This window comes from Schistocerca americana, chromosome 7 (assembly GCF_021461395.2).
Source record: "Schistocerca americana isolate TAMUIC-IGC-003095 chromosome 7, iqSchAmer2.1, whole genome shotgun sequence".
In the NCBI taxonomy this organism is placed as follows: Eukaryota; Metazoa; Arthropoda; class Insecta; order Orthoptera; family Acrididae; genus Schistocerca; species Schistocerca americana.
Window position 1 is genome coordinate 43034414 of NC_060125.1, and position 21301 is coordinate 43055714.

Here is a 21301-nt window from a genome sequence, read left to right on the forward strand (position 1 = left end):
TTGAGTATGGAATAAATCCTCAGTGGTTTAATAATCAAATTTGGAATAGGCTGAGGAAATAGAGACTGTTGCAGTCTAAGTTCAAAAAAGAAAGCGCAAATGTCGACAGGCAAAGGTTAGTATAAATCCATGTGTCCATTAGAAGGTCAGCGTACGAAGCATACAATAACTTCCACCGTCATACCTTAGCTAAAGATCTTGTTGAGAAACCAAGAAAATTCTGGTCATACGTAAAAATCATTAAGCAGGTCGAAGACTTCTATCTAGTCATTCGTCAGATAGTCTGGCGTGACAATAGAAGACAGCAAAACAAAAGCTGAAGTTTTAAATTTCACGCGTAAATCATTCGCACAGCCTCCCGCATGGAGAACATAGAAATAGGTACCCCGGTATAAAGAAACGACAGAAAGAGTTGAGAACAGTTATTGTCTCTATACATAAATGATATGGCAGACAGGGTGAACGGTAGTTTACCGCTGTTTGTTGATGACGCTGTGGTGTACAGAGAAGTGTTCCCTTTGAGTAACTTTAAGGGCACACGAGATGACTCAGACAAAATTTATAGGTGATGTGATGAGTGACAGATTACACTAAATATAGAAAAATTTAAGTTAATGTGAATAAGAAGCTAAGATGAGCACGTAACATTTGAATACAGCATTAGTAAGGCGCTGCTTGACATAGGCACACTGATTAAATATCTAGATGTAACGCTGCAGTCCGAGAGGGAGGGGGGGGGGGGGCAGTCGCATCGAGGACAGCGTGGCGGTGGGTGATGTAACGGGCTGGCTGGTGTCTGCTGTAGCCCCTGCGTGTGTGTCTGCCGTGCAAACCATTGACTGCCGCTCCAACACAATGTGATGTGCACTCAGGAGAGACCTTCCTGCAGTTTGTTCGTTTATTATAAAGAAGTCGTATGTAACATTAGTGTATCTGTTTAAATGATGCACTTTAGTAATTGTTAAACGTTAAAAGTCTTCTATTTGCATGTGTCTTTGGATGAAAATCATGGAAAGTAGGTATTTGAAATACTGGGAGAAAATCGAGATGTTTCAGAAAAAATTGTACAAACTCTCTCAGTATGCAATTAATAGCCCCAAAACAGTAAATAGCTATGAAAGGTGGTCCTCCGTTCTAGTACCAATGTGAAAGTGCCTGGACAGCCATAATGTCATTTTTGGAGTTACAAGTTATAGTAATTAATATGAGAGCACTGTAAATATAGAGGCAGTCATAAGTTTGATAGTGGCAATAAACTGTATTAATTAAGATAAGTGGAATATCATAATGGGTCATAATTTATGCTAATTAAGATAAAGAAGGTATAAATTCTAATAATAAGGTAATTGGGTAATAAATCATAACTGGCATATGCTACTACATCCCACCCAATAGGATAACGCCTATTTGAATTTCCTGATATTTTTTCAACCATTTGGAAAAGAAGTGTGGTGGAAAGCGGAAGGGGGAGTGGAGGGGAATGTGGCCAATTGAAAGAAAACAAGTGGGCGTTTTGTTTTTTTGTTGTTTTTTTTTGTCATATACACTCCTGGAAATGGAAAAAAGAACACATTGACACCGGTGTGTCAGACCCACCATACTTGCTCCCGACACTGCGAGAGGGCTGTACAAGCAATGATCACACGCACGGCACAGCGGACACACCAGGAACCGCGGTGTTGGCCGTCGAATGGCGCTAGCTGCGCAGCATTTGTGCACCGCCGCCGTCAGTGTCAGCCAGTTTGCCGTGGCATACGGAGCTCCATCGCAGTCTTTAACACTGGTAGCATGCCGCGACAGCGTGGACGTGAACCGTATGTGCAGTTGACGGACTTTGAGCGAGGGCGTATAGTGGGCATGCGGGAGGCCGGGTGGACGTACCGCCGAATTGCTCAACACGTGGGGCGTGAGGTCTCCACAGTACATCGATGTTGTCGCCAGTGGTCGGCGGAAGGTGCACGTGCCCGTCGACCTGGGACCGGACCGCAGCGACGCACGGATGCACGCCAAGACCGTAGGATCCTACGCAGTGCCGTAGGGGACCGCACCGCCACTTCCCAGCAAATTAGGGACACTGTTGCTCCTGGGGTATCGGCGAGGACCATTCGCAACCGTCTCCATGAAGCTGTGCTACGGTCCCGCACACCGTTAGGCCGTCTTCCGCTCACGCCCCAACATCGTGCAGCCCGCCTCCAGTGGTGTCGCGACAGGCGTGAATGGAGGGACGAATGGAGACGTGTCGTCTTCAGCGATGAGAGTCGCCTCTGCCTTGGTGCCAATGATGGTCGTATGCGTGTTTGGCGCCGTGCAGGTGAGCGCCACAATCAGGACTGCATACGACCGAGGCACACAGGGCCAACACCCGGCATCATGGTGTGGGGAGCGATCTCCTACACTGGCCGTACACCACTGGTGATCGTCGAGGGGACACTGAATAGTGCACGGTACATCCAAACCGTCATCGAACCCATCGTTCCACCATTCCTAGACCGGCAAGGGAACTTGCTGTTCCAACAGGACAATGCACGTCCGCATGTATCCCGTGCCACCCAACGTGCTCTAGAAGGTGTAAGTCAACTACCCTGGCCAGCAAGACCTCCGGATCTGTCCCCCATTGAGCATGTTTGGGACTGGATGAAGCGTCGTCTCACGCGGTCTGCACGTCCAGCACGAACGCTGGTCCAACTGAGGCCCCAGGTGGAAACGGCTTGGCAAGCCGTTCCACAGGACTACATCCAGCATCTCTACGATCGTCTGCATGGGAGAATAGCAGCCTGCATTTCTGCGAAAGGTGGATATACACTGTACTAGTGCCGACATTGTGCATGCTCTGTTGCCTGTGTCTATGTGCCTGTGGTTCTGTCAGTGTGATCATGTGATGTATCTGACCCCAGGAATGTGTCAATAAAGTTTCCCCTTCCTGGGACAATGAATTCACGGTGTTCTTATTTCAATTTCCAGGAGTGTATTACACTTGCACAGCTCTGCCTCACTGACCCAGTGTACATTGGTTGCGGACAGAGATGTGGCAACTAGGCTACGTGGACATGAGAGATGATGGCTATTAAGGAAGAAAGATTCGACGTTTGCTGATCACTTTTTAGTACAAAACCATCCATATGATGTACAATATGAAGTTTTATATTCCATCAAGAAAGCAAAGAAATGACCCTAGAATCAATACATACATTATACAGAATATTAAATGATGAGACTCAGTTTCCATTTTTCCCCCTGTTAAATTAAGTTTTCGTTGCAAATACTAGATTGAAACTGTAACTTAATGTTATTTATCTTCGTTTGTTACATGTGCCTTAACATAAAAACTTTTTTAATCCTTTTTTACTGAATGTAATTATTGTAATATTTTCCTATGTAGACACTTTGTCACTTCTGTATCTTCTGTACAGTTGTCACCTAAAGATGGCCTGAGAAGCCGAAAGCCAGTTCGCGCCAAATGAATATAATTTTGCAGAATATTAGGAAGTGCTTTCGTTTTGAATATTATTTCTAACTTTTCATCATCAAGTAACAGAGCACTAGGGATACGAAAACCCCATCTGTGATTCAGCTTGAAAGAAAATGGCAGTTCTTGGACCTAAGTGTGAAGTCAAACAAATAGTACACTGAGGAGCTGCAATTTGGGAGAGATCGATTTATGTGTTATAGTGAGTAGATAATCCTTTTGAACACCTGACTTGATGCGTCCTTGGTATAGTAACGCAAAAAAAATGTACATGGACGGACGTGGTTATGTATTATCACGCAACGGAGACACTCACCAAAGTCAATTTTTTTAAAGAATGCTGCCGCTTAAAACTTCGTGGACGTAAAGGTATGGATGTTGATTGTGGCTGGCAGTCGAAACGTATTGGGAGCTGCCGCGGCAAACGAGAATCGTTTGGAAGGCATAGACAAATCGTCGCGTCTGTGCCATACTTGAGTGAGAGAAGCTATGAAACGTAGAATGTCGTAGATGTTGATAAACTTACGTTCTGTGCAGAACTCTCCGGTGAAGCCAGGTCGGCAGACGCACCGTCCGCTGACGCAGGAGCCGCCGTGCAGGCACGGAGCTGCGCACCCCCCGCCACCTGCGCACACAGGCAGAGCGTCCACATGCGACCGCTACTCGCATTCCTCCTGTAAAACTCATTTTAGAGCTCAAAGTTGGCGTGAATTTGTAAAAGTTACAACGATATTAAGAAATTAATTCCACATATGCATACTCCGGCTGTACTGTCCACAAAAAAGACTATAATAACGCCTGCTATCGAAAGTGGATTATAGGGGTACAGAGGGAAATTTGTGACTGGATGGAGGATATCTTGGTATATTAGACGTAGAGTCATCGACGGATGTAAGTAAGTTCAGGCATGCCTAGGGAAGAGTGCTGAGATCCTTGCGGGCAGGCGATATTAATACTAACCTGAGTCTTTACGCAAATGATGCAGTTAACCTTGATAAGGTTTCAAACTAGTGAAAAGGCTATTAGCTTGCTTTAAATGTTCATAAATGTAAAATTGTGCATTTCACAACACAAAAACTCGTACAATCAATGAGTCACACCTGGAGTGAGTCAACTGAAAGAATTCTTGGGTATAATAGTTTGCAAGTATATAAAATTTAGCGATCAGATAGGCTTAGTCGCAGGTAAACCAGGCCAGACTTCGATTCGTTGGTAAGATAGATGGAAAATGAAATCAGACTGCAAAAGAGATTGCTTATAACACTCATGTGACTCGCCCTGGAATATTGCTCAAGTGTATGTGCAAGTACCAAATTGTCAGAGGCCTCTTTGACCCATGAGAAAGCGTCACGGAGATGCTGAAAAATCTGAATTGGCTGATGCGTGAAGGTAGAGGCAAACTATTTCGCGAAAAGATACGTTCGTAGTTTCAAGAACCAGATTTAAGTGAGGAATCTAGGAATATACCAAACCCCCTCCCAACGCCATCCCCCCCCCCCCTCCAAAGTTTCCCTCCTGCATGGAACGCGAAGACATGATTAGACTAATTACAACGCGGGGAAGCGTTTAAGTAATCATTCTTCCCGCGCTACATACGGGAACTGAAAAAAAACCTAATAAGAAGTACACTGGGAAGTATCCGCTCCCATGCACTTCACAGTGATTATGTAGATTCTGTACAAGTGCAGCAACCTTCCACATGACAATGTTATCGAAACAAAGAAACAGTATACGTATTTCAGTCTGGGATATTGTCCGCTTGGCTGCTTCGCTTCGAACCCATAGTTTTGTATACTGACCGCTGCAGAATACTGATTGTGATACGCTATGCTAGGGTGAATACGTTGTGCTAAAGTACCATAGACGCTCTATGTTTCTTCTTGTGGTATTGCCTACCTGAGTAATTAGTTTTGAACCCACATATCAGTGCTACGGTCTACTACACGTCACTGTTGCCGTCTCTAATTTGTTTGTATTGAGAACTACTTTTCTCCTACTTTACTTTCCTGAATTACTTGTACCTACAAATTGTTTGCAACTACAGTAACATCTTGGTTACGACACTTTGTATGTAATGCCTACCTCTACTTAACGATGTTGTTGTTGTGGTCTTCAGTCCTGAGACTGGTTTGATGCAGCTCTCCATGCTACTCTATCCTGTGCAAGCTTTTTCATCTCCCAGTACCTACTGCAACCTACATCCTTCTCAATCTGCTTAGTGTATTCATCTCTTGGTCTCCCTACGATTTTTACCCTCCACGCTGCTGTCCAATACTAAATTGGTGATCCCTTGATGCCTCAGAACATGTCCTACCAACCGATCCCTTCTTCTGGTCAAGTTGTGCCACAAACTTCTCTTCTCCCCAATCCTATTCAATACTTCCTCATTAGTTATGTGATCTACTCATCTAATCTTCAGCATTCTTCTATAGCACCACATTTCGAAAGCTTCTATTCTCTTCTTGTCCAAACTATTTATCGTCCATGTTTCACTTCCATACATGGCTACACTCCATACAAATACTTTCAGAAATGACTTCCTGACACTTAAATCTATACTCGATGTTAACAAATTTCTCTTCTTCAGAAACGCTTTCCTTGCCATTGCCAGTCTACATTTTATATCCTCTCTACTTCGACCATCATCAGTTATTTTGCTCCCCAAATAGCAACAACGATAACATTTGCTAATTTCCATTTCATTAGCCCATGTTGTTTTTTCATTTTCGCGATTACAGCAGAACTTGGGATCTTGTGTTTTCTTGACGGCGCATTGTTATAGCATCTTTAGCAAATTTAGCTGTCAATTCATTGTTATAAAAGACGCATTGTCTCGTTACCCACACAACCTTATTAGTTTAGAAGATGTCCTGTAACCGCTCCATGCATTAAAGGGCTATTACAGCTTTACACCATATGGCTTTGTAAAATCACTAAAGCCGAATGCAAGTTTGATACTATTACGATTCTTTCCTCTGTGAACACCACCACCGAAATCCGTGCTTCTGGAATGGCTATTAGTTGTGCTGTCTGGAACTAAGATTCTTCAGGTGGTTTTCTGCTTTCAGATTTATGTACACACAACTTGCAACGGCTGAGCTTTCCGGACAACCTGTAAATAAAGAGGCGGGTTCTCGTATATAATTATCCTGAGGTGACAAAAGTCATGGCGATATTCACATATACAGATGACGGTATTATCGCGTACACAAGGTATAAAATGGCAGTGCATTGGCGGAACTGTCATTTGTACTCGGGTGATTCGTGTGGAAAGGTGTCCGCATGACGGGAATTAACAGCTAGCTGAAACTAGACGCATGGGACACTCCATTTCGGAATGCTTTAGGGAATTCAGTGTCAATAGTGGGCCGAGAATACCAAATAACGGGCATTACCTCTAACCACGGACAATGCAGTGGGCGGTGGACTTCACTTAACGACCAAGAGCAGCGGCATTTGCATAGAGTTGTCTGTGCTAACAGACAAGCAGCACTGCGTAAGTAACTTCATAAATCAATGTGGGATAAGCGACGAACGTATCCGTTAGAAAAATGCGGCGAAATATGGCGATAGTGGACTACGGCAGCAAACGACCGAGGCGGGTGCCTTAGCTGACAACACGACATCGCCTGCAGCGCCTCTCCTGGGGTCATGACCGTATCAGTTGGACCCTAGACGACTAGAAAACCGTGGCCTGGTCGGATGAGTCCATTTTCAGTTGGTAAGAGCTGATGGTAGGGTTCGTGGGTGTCGCAGACAACACGAGCTCTCAGCAAGGCACAGTGTAAGCTGGTGATGGCTCCATGATGGTGTGGGCTGTGTTTACATGGAATGGACGGGGTCCTCTGGGCGAATTGAACCGATTATTGTCTCGAAATGGTTATGTTCGGCTACTTTTTTTGGATACTATTTGTGTACTTCATGTTCCGAAGCAACAATGGAATTTTTATGGAGGGATAATGAACCATGTCAGTAGGTCACAGTTGTTTGCGGTTGGTTTGAAGAACATTCTAAACAGTTCGAGCGAATGGTTTGGCCAGACTGACCACTCGACGTGAATCCCGTCGAGCATTTATGGGACGTAATCGAGAGGCCAGTTCGTACAAAAAATTCCGCATCGGTGGCACTTTCGCTGTTATGGGCGGCTGTAGAGGTAGTGCAGCTCAGTATGTCTGCAGGGGACTTGCAACGACTTGTTCAGTCCATACCGTGTCGAGCTGCTTCACTACATCGGGCAAAAGGAGGTCCGACACGATATTAGGAGGTATCTTACGACTTTTGTCAGTCCCGTGTATGTGTCCGAGTAGGTAGTACCCAGGAAAGTTACACCCCTACTTTTCAGTGTCACTAGAGACAGGCGTTTTGGGGTTCCATGGTACGGCTGTTTTACTCGGTTACATTTGTAACTCAATCTTAATTACCCATGACCGGGAGTTATAGAGCACAGTGGTAAGATGCCGGGCACGGAATTCGAGAGGAAGTCGCTTCTTATCCCCATTTGATCATCTGAATTTACGTTTTCTGTGATTTTCATAAATCATTTAAGACGAATGGCGAGATGATTCCTTTGAAAGTGTAAGGACGATTTCCATCCCCATCCACCTGAGTGCGAGCGTGTACTCCTTCTGTAATGAATAATCATCTCGTTGTCGACGGGACGTTGCATCCTAATTTTTCTTCCTTTAATTATGATAATGACCACGACAAGGTTAAACAAGTATTTAACAAGCGTCGTACGCGTACATACGTATGCTGTTAGCAAATTATAGTACTCTGTTTATTCCCTTCGACGATTTCATGCAGATCACAGGTACAGCTATATTAGATAGAAGTGGAGACAGGAAACTAAGTTGTAGTAGTTCCTGGCAAACCACTTTATGTGTCTATTAGACAGGGGTTTTTATATGTTAATGAAAAAACCATGATACAGACAAAGAGCAGTCAATCTACTTGCTAGTACAGGCAAACACGCACATCGACTGCAGTGTGTAAGTCTGTGGTGACAGCCACAATCCTTTTATTTCTCTTAAAGTATTTATGCTTGGTCATCACATAAGTATGTTAGAATATCGTTGATAGCCAATCATTTCTTGCCTGGCAGCCATCCTTTGTTTACGACCTTTCATCTAAGAGCATACTAACATAACTGGCCTTTTGAAATCGAGGTTAGTATTCTGTTTATCGTGTTATTTAATAGACATTTATCTGACTGTTTTCAAAAATTTAATTCGTATGTGCTACAATCATAAAGCATTTAACAAAACAAGTATGCACTGTTTTATTCTGGCTTCTAGAAACCTTATCACTTGGCAACGTATGTTTCGCTGCAGGCACTGTGCTTATCCTGTATAGAAAAGCCCTTTCCTACAATATCTTCGCAAAAGCTTCTAATAAATATTTATCTGGTTTGCTTCTTACGTACTTAAAGCGTAAGGTGCAGCAACAGTGTTGGTGACGGCCGAGGTGGCCGAACGGTTCTAGGCGCCTGTCTATGAGCGAGAGTGGCAAGATGTTTATAGTGCCAATAACACAGATGATAAATATAATGCTTTCCTTAACACTTTTATCATGGTCTTTGAGAATTGCTTTGCATTGGAACGTTCTAAACGGAGTAGTAGCAACAATAGGCAGCCCGGGTGTCTGACTAGTGGAATAAGGACATCATGTAGAACAAAGCGGGAGTTATATCAAAATGTTAGAGGTAGTCTCAATCAAGCCACAGTGGCCCGTTACAAACTGTATTGTAAGGTGCTTGAAAATGTTATTAGGAAGCAAAGAGTACGTGGTAGGCAAATATAATATCTAATTCACAGAACAAAATTAAAACCATGTGGTCAGTTGTGAAGGAAGTGTCTGGTCAGCAGCACGAGGCCAGTGATACAAAGTCAGTTCGTAGTAAAAATATTTCTGTTACTGATAAATCAGATGTATGTACAGTATTTAACAATCATTTTCTAAGCATTGCTGGTGAATTAAACAAAAAATTTACTCTTTACAGGGAATCATATAACTTTCTTGGCAAATGCCTTTCCGAGATTGGTGTCTGAAATACTGGCTAAAATGGCTCTGAGCATTATGGGGCTAAACATCTGAGGTCATCAGTCCCTCTGAAATACTCCTCTGTGATACAGACAAGGGGGAGATTGAGTCAATAATTAAATCACTGAAGATTAAGGACTCTCTGGATATGATGGAGAGCCTAGCAGAATATTGAAGTAGTGTGCTGCCCTTGTTAGCCCTGTAATTAGACATATTTGCAATTTTTCCTTTAGGAATGGTCAGTTTCCTGAACGATTAAAGTAGACAGTAGTAAAGCCGTTTTATGAAAAAGGAGAAAAGGATGATGTAGACAATTTTAGACCTATTTCTAACAAAAGTTATCGAAAAGGCTGTGTATGTAAAGATAATTGATCATTTTATATCACACGATTTGCAATAAAATTTACAGTTCGGCTTTAGAAGTCGTTTAACAACTGAAAATGCTACATTCTCTTTTCTCTGTGAGGTACTGGATGGGTTACCGCTAGGCGTATTTTTTGATTTAACTGAGGCGTTTGATTGTGTTGATCACAAAATATTGCTCCAGAAGTTGGACCATTACGGAATAAGGGGAGTAGCTCACGATTTGTTCACCTCTTACTTTAGCAACAGACAGAAAAAAAGTCATTATTTACAGTGTTGAGAATGGTTGTGATGTGGGGTCTGAGTGGGATACAGTCAAGTGGGGGGGGGGGGGGTCCCAGGGATCAGTGTTGACGCCACTCTTGTTCCTTATTTATATAAATGATATGCCCTCTAGTATTATGGGTAACTCTAAAATATTTATGTTTGCTGATGTCACTATTTTGGTAGTAAAGGATGTTGTGTGCAACATTGGCTCGGTTTCAAATAGTACAGTTCATGGCCTAAGTTCATGGCTTGTAGAAAATAAACTAACGCTAAATCACAGTAAGACTCAGTTTTTACAGTTTCTAACATACAATTCAACAAAACCTGACGTTTTAACTTCACAGAATGGGCATATGATTAGTGAAACTGAGCAGTTCAAATATCTAGGTGTTCAGATAGATAGTAAGTTGTCATGGAAAGCGCAAGTTCAGGATCTTGGTGAAAGACTCAATGCTGCCATTTTTACTATTCGGACGGTGTCTGAAGTGAGTGATTGTTCGGCACGAAAATTAGTCTACTTTGCTTATTTTCATTCGCTTATGTCGTATTGTATTATATTTTGGGGTAGCTCTTCCCATTCTCAAAGGATATTTTTGGCTCAGAAACGGGCGGTTCGGACAATAAGTGGTGTAAGTTCACGAACCTCTTGTCGACCCCGGTTCACAAGTCTGGGTATTTTGACATTGGCCTCTCACTATATATATTCCTTACTGTCATTTCTTGTCAACTACATTAGCTTATTTCCAAGAATAAGCATCTTTCACTCAGTTAATACTCGGCAGAAATCAGACCTGCATTTGGGTCTGATTTCCTTAACTCTTGTGCACAAACGTGTGCAGTATACTGCTGCACTAGTTTTCAATAAGCTACCACTCGAATTCAAAAATCTTAGCAGTAATCTAAACTGAAAAGTTTCCTCGTGGGTCACTCCTATTCTTTCGAGGAGTTCCGTGAAAAATTAAGCTGATTCTTTTTGTATTGTTGATTGCGTTTACTTAAAATTATAGATTGACTTTTTTCGAGTTCATACACATTGTACCACAAGACAGCAAGAATTCATTTCTAATACATTTGACTGAATATTAACACTGAAATGAACCCAACAGCACACAGCGGAAGAAACGGAAGAGAATAGTAAAATGTGTGATAGGAACATTCAACAGTAGTCACGACGAATAGCTTAGCCAGTATGGCCGGGTTACTGAATCACCGTTTTAGCGGAATGTGAATGTCAACCACCGCTAAACAAAGGTGTACGACAGGTCTTACTTTGATTGATGCACACTCCGACGAATAGCTACCGGTACCCGGACACAGTTTTGCTTCCACACCGGCAACATAGAGGAAACAGAACTCGAACGTCTTGAATCAGACGCCACTATTACGTCCGAACGCCAGTAATCTTATGGAGGCCCCGTCCTCACTAGGCACAGACTAGAGCGTCGACAACGGCCGCACTCCCCACTGCCGGCCTTGCCGTCACCCCCTGCTGCAGAGCACACAGCGCCCCCTTGGAATCGCTAGTAAACAAAAGATGGCGCGTGGCGGGAAGCGACATTAAGAGGGAGACGATTCGAACTGTGAGGAACGCGCAGTTCAAATACATATCCCGAGGCCATTTTTCAAATATCCTGTATACTTTGGCTCATTTGTGATTAGTTCATCTGTTATACAATGTCTGTTTCTGCAGCTAAAGTTTCATCTCTGATTGGATCTTACATTTTTATCCTACGTCGGCCATTTATCTCCATCTACATTTGCTGTTATTTTCTCGGACCGAGCGAGGTGGCGCATCGGTTAGCACACTGGACTCGGGGTCGGGAGGGAGACAGATCAGATGCGCGTCCAGCCCTCCGTGATTTTTCTAAATCGCTTAAGGCGAATACTGGGAAAGACCGTGACCGATTTCCTTTCCCATTCTTAACCAATCCGAGCTTGTTCTCCGTCTCTAATGACCTCACTCCGACAGGACCTTAAACTCTAATCTTCCTTCTGTTTCTTTTATTGCCTCGGTCTGTTCATGTTTGCTTTGCCTTCGCTGTTATTTTACTCGAATTACACACGAGTCTCCTATGACTTTCTTACTCGTAATCATCGGGCGAGGCGACGCAGTCCTTAAGTCATTGGACTCGCTACTGAGCCGTGCGTGGCTCGTGTTCCCGCCATTACGTATTTTACACCCTGTTTCGTACTTCGACGTCACTACGTTAATTTAAATTACTACTGTCACTGAGTTGCTGTTCTGCCTGACTGTGAGCGGCGCTAGCAGCGCGTATCGATATATTCCCTCTCGTAGTATCTTTGCTCGACTGCTATTACTTCCCGCTCGTTGTCTGTTGTAAGAGAGTTGGTCGCAGTTCGGGTCGCGAGTTCCGGTCGGCCATTCAGTTGGATGGCGTCTGGAGAGCAGTCCGGACCTGCCAGTCGGGGAGTGGCAATGTGGCACTAGTGCGGTCGGGTTGGAGCAGCAGCGAGGTCTGCGTCGACATGGCTCGCCCGACCGTTGCCGCCACGCATCCCTTGAGCCGAGTCACGGTCTTGGTGGATCGTCGGTCGGTAGTCCTACCGGACGACGCGTTTTGGATTTCCGATCGTTCATGAGTCGGCTGTGTGTGTGTGAATCGACCCCCGATTTGTTTTCGTGTGTGCTTAGTCACTGTTGGGTATCGTTCAGGTCTTCGTGCAAGTGTTTGTCAGGTTGTGTGTGACCTGATTTCCTTTGACAAGTTATTTTAAATGTTATCGGCATACTGGCTCTGAGAGGTCGGCCATCTCATCGGGCGACGTGTAACTGGTTTTCTGAGCGCTTCTGGGCCCCTTCAGTTACCATCTTGTGGAACTTGGACCGGTCCTTTCCTGGTGCAGGGATGTCGCTTAGCCAGTGGGCGTGTTTCCTCTGCACGGTTGCGTCCGAGCCAGTATCTCCGCCGTCGTGTGTCTGGAAGTGAGTGGGAGACGCACCAGCAGTGCAGTCGCGACGGAGCAGCAGTCGCGATGGACCAGCAGGCAGTCGGTCTGTTGCTGCGGACCAGGGAAGGTATCTCCGCGTGGTGCAGTCGCTGGGTTCGTTGCCGGTCCCTCTGCAGTGTCGGAGCGTGTGTGGAGCTCTCCGATCGCTACGAGTTTCATGGCTCACCGACCCAGGACGTCAAAGTTGAGTGTGGTTTTAAGTACCCAAGCCTCGTCCATTCATGTTGTGGTTCGTTTCGGTAGTTCGCTGTTGGGGAGGTTTTCCTGTGACCAACACCGAGTGTTTGTACATATTTGATTGTGGATAATTACGTCCGTAACATTTTCTGTTTGAGTTCTCACGTACTGATTGATGGGAAGCAAGTCGTTGTGTCGGTCGGTCCGTGGCTGTCCCCTGGTTGGGTTCTGACGCATCAAGTGTACTTGGGCTCACCACCTGTCTCGCCTGAGTGAACTACGGCGGACCGACCTCCCTGGAGTCTTCTGAGTGCCACCGGTGTTTAATTATCTGTCGTCAGCTACTTTAAGGATCATGGTTATTTTTTTCTTTTTTCTTAAAAATTTTGGCAAAATTAATTCTTAAATTTATCTTTCAAGCTTAAACATTACAGCCTTGTGCCTTTAAAAGATTATGGTAATATATTTTAAAGTTTTAAAACTTAATTGTGGCCTTCAGCCATTGGAATTGCACCTTGCATATGTTTGTTCCATCTACTTTGCTGTGATTTTTTAAAAATTATTTTTTTGCTATCTTAATTGGATTTTTATCTTGTTGATTTTTAAGATTTCTTGTTGTTAAACATGCTGGCCTTTTGCCTTTAAAGGTCTATGGTAATGTATTCTGAAGTTTCGAAATTTAATTGTGGCCCTCAGCCATTTGTGTTGCACCTTGTATATGTTGCTTTTTTGGGTTTTAAATTAGTTTATTGCTATCTTAATTTAATTTTTGAGTTTTTAAGATTTGTTGTTGGCCTTCTATCTTTTAAGGTGTATGGTAATATATTCTAAAATTTTGGAATTTAATTGTGGCCCTCAGCCATTTATATTGCACTTTGCGTATGTTGTTTTTTTGAGTTATTTTATTTTTATCTTAATTGGATTTTTATCTTATCAAGATTTCTTGTTGGAGGTCTTCAGCCGTGAAAGAGTTGCATTCGGTAAAGGTCCGACTATGCGCCGCTTTGGTTGTAAAGGTTATTAAATTACAATAAATGACAATTAGAAGGAGAAACTGACATCAACCTTTGGCCCTTTCCACAATCCTATTACCTGTTCTGCTCAGCGGGTTTAGCGGGCGTATCAGCTACCATGAGGGAAATCAGCCGTGCCCTTCTCAAAGAAACCATCTTGGCGTTGCCTGGAGCGATTTGGGGAAATCAAAGAAAACTAAATCTGGATGGTTGGACGGGTATTTGAACCATCATCCTCTGGAATGCGAGTCGAGTGTGCTAACCATAACGCCCCACTGCTCGGTCGCATTCAGGACGAGCGTGGATCAGCTCCTCGTCTGTCCATTGATGTAGCATTCTCAACACCGACGTTTTTGAGATTCCCGATTCTTGCGCAATTTGTCTGCTACTGACGTGCGGATTATCCGTGACAGCAGCTAAAACACCTACTTGGGCATCATCATTTGTCGCAGGTCGTGGTTGACGTTTCACATTCTTCCTGTTTCCATAATAACGTAACTATCCGGCGCACGGTCCGAACACTTGGATGATGTCGTTCAAGATACCGAGCAGCATACAAAGCACACACCCGTTGGTAATTTTGATCACAATAGCCATACATCAACACGATATCGACCTTTTCCGCAATTGGTAAACGGTCCGTTTTAACACGTGTAATGTATCACGAAGCAAACACCGTCCGCGCTGGCGGAATGTTACGTGATACCACATAGTTACACGTTTGCGGCTATTACAGCGCCATCTATCACAAAGCGAAAAAAGTGGTACAACTAAAACGTTCTTATTTCTTTACGTACTGCACGAACATGTAATAAAAATGGGGTTTCCTAGTTAAAGAACATGCAGTTGATATCCGTCTGACCTATGGCAGCGCCATCTAGCTGCCCAACCATAGCGTCATCTGGTTTCCCCCTTCAAGCTAGACGAATTTCGTTCTTTGTAGTTTTTTCGTTTGATGCTTATTTCGTGAGATATTTGGCCTGGTCACTATCAATGGACCACCCTGCATACAGCCAATAAAAGTAAAGCAAAAAAAAAAAAAAAAATAAAACCTTTTGTAGCCACTAGCTCAAGGTCGTCTCTCAAGTGCTTCGATTTTTTCTTTCGGGTGCGTCGAAAGTCCACTTCTAATGTTGTACTTCCAATTAAGAAAGTAAATTTATGTGGCATTATCGTCTGGGAAATCACGAGGGGTAGGGTAAGCAACTAACTTTAAAGATTTTTCTTACATCGTGCACAGAGGCATCTTTCATCTGCGACGTGAGAGAATTGTTTGCTAAGTGTATCTTTTGAGTTCCGATTTTAGATGACTGTAATATATATGTGTGTGTGGTATGGTGTCATATTTGAGTTGTGTGATGAGAAAAGGAAGAGATCCGGTGCCGATACATACTTTACTGCTCTCGAATAGCACCAAGGTGAGCACCGCGCTTCATTCCGGCACGTCTCCCCTGAATATTTCAGCCACGACGAGGGTTCAAATCAGCTTACTTTTGAGTCGAGTGCCACTAGCCATTCCTCTCTGTTCTTAGTGTTTATGAAACACGCTGAGGTGACAAGTTACGGTATACCTCGGACCTCCTTTTGCCTGGTATAGTGCAGCATCTCGACGAGGCATGGACTCAACAAGTCGTTGGGAGCCTCGTGCAAAAGTATTTAGCCATGCTGCCTCCATTTCTGCCCATAATTGTGAAAGTGCTGTCGGTGCAGGGTTTTTGTGCAAGAACTCATCTCTCGATTATTTGCCATAAGTGTTCGATAGGATTTATTTCGGACGCTGTGGATGGCCAAATCATTCGTTTCAATTGTCCAGAATGTTCTTCAAAACAATAGCGAACAATTGTGGCCCGGTGACATTGTCATCCATAAAAATTCCATCCTTGTTTGGGAATATGACTCCATGAATGGCTGCAAAGGGTCTCCATGTAGGCGAACACAGGCATTTCCAGTCAATAATCGGTTCAGTTGGACGAGAGGACGCAGTCCATTCCATGTAAACACATCCCACACCATTACGGAGCCACCACCAGCATGCACAGTGCCTTGTTGACAACTTGAGTCTATCGCCTCGTGTGGTCTGCGCCACATTCGGACCCTGCCATCAGCTCTTAGCGACTGAAATCGGAACTAATCTGAGCAGGCCACGGTTTCCCAGTCGTGTGCGGTCCAACTGTTATGGTCACGAAGCCAGGAGAAATGCTGCAGGCGATGTCGTGCTGTTAGCAAGGGCACTCGCGTCGTTCGTGTGCTACCATAGTCCATTAACGCCAGATTTCGCCGCACTGTCATAACGGATTCGTTCGTCTTCGTTCCACAACGATTTCTGCGGTTATTTCACGCAGTGTTGCTTGTCTATTAGCACTGACAACTCTACGCAAACACTGTTGTTCGCGGTCGTTAAGTGAAAGCCGCTGGCCATTGCGTTGTTCATGGTGAGAGCCTGTTATTAGGTATTCTCGGCACACTCTTGACTCTGTGGATCTCGGTATATTGTATTCTCCAACGCTTTCCGAAACCGAATGTCCCATACGTCGAGCTGCAACTATCATTCCTCGTTCGATGTCTGTTAATTCTCACTGTGCGGTCTTAATCGTGTCGGAAACCTTATCACATGAATCACCTGAGTATTAATGACAGCTGCGCCAATGTAGTATCCTTTTATACCTTGTGTGCGCGATACTACCGCCATCTGTAAACTTGCATTTTGCTACCCATGACTTTCGTCACGTCAGCGTACATCTGCATGTTAAGCCTTAACATGTTTTTTGTACTTCGATTGCTACCACACTTGTGTGCGGTACTCTGTATGGAGTTGAGCGTATGCTCTTTTTTGGCGGAGGGCAATGGCCACCTGTCCAAGAAAATTGGTATCAAATGATTAGTGCATCAATGCGCGTCACTTTACCTTGATTGAGGATACTGATTTTAGCGCTAGTATTAGTACCTCTAACGGATGTGGATGTGGGATCCTACCCGGTCAGCAGCGACACTGATCAGAATGGATCTCCTCCAAAGAACGCAAGGTTCTGACACTAAGGCTGACGACGGTGCGTAATACGTATACCTACTAGGCGTCTGGAAGCCGACACATGGAGTGCGCGAAAGCTATTGGTTGTCATAACGACGATTGTATTTTGGATCTGGGTGGTGGCTGAATTCTCATTACGAATATTTTATGTGTTTACTGTGGGCTTTTCTTCTCGTACTGGATTTGATTTGGCTTACGATTTTTTCTGATCGTTCGCCCTCTTAAGGAAACTCAACGATCACGTGATTTCGTGCCTGTCGCATTATAGTTGCTCTAATCATGCACGTACCTATTGTGCAAATAAGTAAATAAATGTTTCGTGTGAAGTGAAGATCGCCCATAAAAAAGTTAAGTCAGTTTCATACTCAGAAAATGAGAGTTGGAGGTATGAATCCCGCATCGCCATCCTATGCAAAGTCCTAGCGAAGGTTGTTTTCCTCCGATCCGTTATGAAGTGTCATAAATGTATCTGTGTCGTGTGGTTACTGTGATAAACGTTTGTACTGTGTAGTGTTACACTGTCATGGATGAAGTGAAGGGAGAGGGTGAAACTCAGTGACAGCAAGCCTACTTCCCTGGAGTAGAACCACGGGGATCGCCAAGCTTAACGTCAACATGCGACGTAGGAATCAACATCAAAAGTGTCGCATATCTTCACCTACTGAGGCACTACGAAGAGATTTAGAATTTAACTCAGGAGACTGGCGCAAAGTCTGGGGATCAGGAACTGTTCGGCGCTACCTGTCCTCTTGCTGGCTAAATGCGAGCGGTGAATTTTTTTTTCCAGGAACTCCTAGTCGTGCACCACCGCAGAGGCGTGCGAAAACGATCTCGGCTAAGGAGGATCATGTATAGAAGGAATATTTAGCTGGATAAATATCAGCACTCGTGTATTAGGAGAATCGAATATCTATGAGCACTAGGTTTGAAGTATATGGAAAAATGGCTGTAGACTGAATTCTTATGCAGAACATATTGAAATATTAGGCGTAGTGGAATAATGCGTTGATGGCAATTGAAATTGTTACTCCGTGAACACCTTGACCGAACAGAAGTAAACTAACATTGCAGTGTTTCCGTATTCGTAGAATATGTTGACTGAAATATAATAGGTTTGCTAGCTTATATCCAGTATCTGCCGTACAGGAAAATAGTGTATGAAAAGTAGTGTGAGTACATGTTGATTACTGAGTATGTCTGATGTTAATGGAACGTATCAAATACAGATCGCAATGCAGCGTGTCTAGTGGACATGCTCATACAGCTAACCGCTATCTTTCGAACCTTGAGAAAGGTCGAATCATTGGGTTGAGGGACATGGCAGCACGATACCGACATATCGCTGAGTCGTGTACGGCTCGCGTTCTTCCCGTTCATAACTTGACGTCGTGTGATAGCGGTAGTGGCGTCTCGATTCCTTCTTGTGTTAATGGTGCAACTGAGTTGCTGGTATTGTATGTCCACGAGTGGCAGCAGCAGTGGTTATCGATAGCCAGTACTGTGGTACCATCTTTGGAGAGACCTCTAGTATTTCCGGGTCGTCGTGTTTCGAGCAAGATGAGTTGGGACGGAGCAGCAGTGAGGGCCGGACAGCCAGTACTCTCTCGACCACTGGCGACACAGATGCACTGGCGACACACATGCACTGGCGACACACATGCACTGTCGACGGAATATTGTTTGAGACATTGTGGGATTTTCTTCACGGATCTCTGTGTATCTTGTGTGGCACGACCACGTCAAGGACCGGACTCAGCGAGTTTTAGTTGAATGGACCGTCATATTCTAGTAGTGTAACTTTCACCTGTGTGTGTGTGTGTGTGTGTGTGTGTGTCCGCCCGTCGAAGTGCCCTTATCGCTATAAGTCTAAGATGTCAGTCCACGATTGATACTGGGATCTTTTCTGTGTCTGACTTGAGTGGGGACGACCGTTGGTTGGTCGTTCGGTCGGTCCTCGCAGCGAACGACGTGCATTTGGTTGTCCGACCGCATCTGGAGTCTCTGTGTTTGTGCCGACATATAATTCTTCAGTGTTGATTCGCAGTTACTGGTTTTAATATTGTTTGAGACATTGTGGCATTTTCTTCGCGGATCTCTGTGTATCCTGTGTGGTTTTAATGTCCAGTTATTGAAATGCTGCCTGAGTACTGGTGCAGACAGTTCGGCTTCGGACGGAGCAGCGAGGTCCGCAGCATGAGGGCAGGCCGGTACTGCTGGCGGCGTGCAGGCACTGTCGGACTGAAGGGCTGTAGCCAACGAGTGAATCCAGGACGTTTGAAGTTGACTGAGCCGTGTCCAGTACTGAAACCTCCACTGTTTGAGATCGCGCTGTTGTTTGCGTGTTGCTGCAACCAGGGTCAGTGAGACCAACTGCAACAAGTGGAGTCTGTCAGGCTGGCAGAAGCTATTAGCCACCTTCTACTCCTTGATGTTAGCTTGGTTTTAGTATTATTCTCCAGCGGTATTCTCTGCCTTGTGGCCGCTAACGCCCCAGTTACCTGTCCTGGAGGTTAGCGTACTTTTCCGGCAGTGTAGCGTTCCTCGTCCTGTTGATGCTGTCGGACACAGCTTGTAGTTCGACAGTCTCTTGAATTGTACTGTGCATATGTTTTTGGGAGGTCTGCCTTGGTTCTAGTGTTTCCTTCGACCTTGGGTGTGTTTCTGAAGACGTGGTGCTGTCCGTCTCTTCGCCTTTGCCGGTGTACCGGCCGTTGTACCGGTGATCGGACGTTAGTGTGAGTTGCCATCCTGTTACGTGATTACAACTCTTGGCTGCCTGTCTCACCGCTTACACAGCTGTAATCACCTCAGTTCGATGAAGGAGCACTGTCTGTGGATCACTCCATCTTATTTGGACAAGTTGTCATAATTGTTTAAAATTTACCCTAATGTTTTAATATGTTATTGCCTTCCCCACTTGAACTTTCGGCCTCCAGCCGTTAATTGTTTGTATCACTGCTTGTGGCCTTCAGCCGACAAAATAATATTCAGTCCTGTTTTAGTGAGTACTTCAGCCGTTACTATAACTTGTTACAGTTATTAAGATTCTTAAAGGGGTTTTTGGTATTTATAACGTGTAAATGTCCACCATAGTGGTAATTCAGGCTTTCGGCCGTTGTGTATTTTTGAAACTGCTTCTGACCTTCAGCCGACGAATAATTTTGAATCTTCTTAATCAGGTCTTCAGCCGTTGATTGTGTGCAACATTGCTTGTGGCCTTCAGCCGATAATAACTTGCATAAGGCTTTGAGCCGCCAGAGTAGTAAAATCTTCAAAATGATTGTTGAGAGTTTTGTTTTTTAAAAACGTAAAGTGTATGTGTTATCCGTGCTACCAACGGTAACTGATTGGCCCCGTCCACACCAATCCTGCTTTCCCTAAGTTCCACGTTTCAATCGCACAGACAGTTGAGTGTAGTGCGTTGACTGCAGAGGACGCAGGACAATCGGGTACCGAGAACAATAGGCGTGGGTCCTTCCAGAACTACACTACAAGATCTCACGATCGTTCCAGGGTTCTGACGAATAAACTGATGCCACAGCTGTAATCCTGGAGGACGTACAGGCAGAGTGTCGCTACGAACGGTTGTGTTCGACATCTCGAGTTCCCCCGACACCACACCACAGATAACAGAGATCTGAGAGATCAGGGCTGGGACCCAGAATGGCAACGAGTGATTTCCGGCGATCAGATTGTGCCAAGAAGGATTCTCGAGAGACATACTCCTGGAATCGCGGTTTGGGGAACAGGTGAATTTAACAACAGTATCGAGTTGGTAATTGTTAAATGAAGATTTGTTAATATGCAGAAAGAGCGGTAAACCCTGACCGAGCGCCGAATAGCAAATTATAGTAGGCCAATGTGAGAACCCACACAGCAGTTGCACGACAGATGCCTTACGGAATGTACGAAACTTTGACTGGCTTACCTAGTCCCCTCGTTTTCACTTGTAAGGTATGTCAGGGATTCGATGGGAAG

The 21301-nt window shown here is 44.5% G+C and overlaps 1 protein-coding gene across 1 annotated transcript in view; it reads right to left on the reverse strand.

Moving 5' to 3' along the window:
* The window catches only part of LOC124622681 (fibrillin-2-like), a 631069-nt gene that overhangs the window by 400610 nt on the left and 209158 nt on the right, over window positions 1-21301 (reverse strand). Inside the window, 1 exon segment of the mRNA XM_047148470.1 lies at window positions 3993-4091. Within this exon segment, the coding sequence (XP_047004426.1) occupies window positions 3993-4091 (99 nt within the window).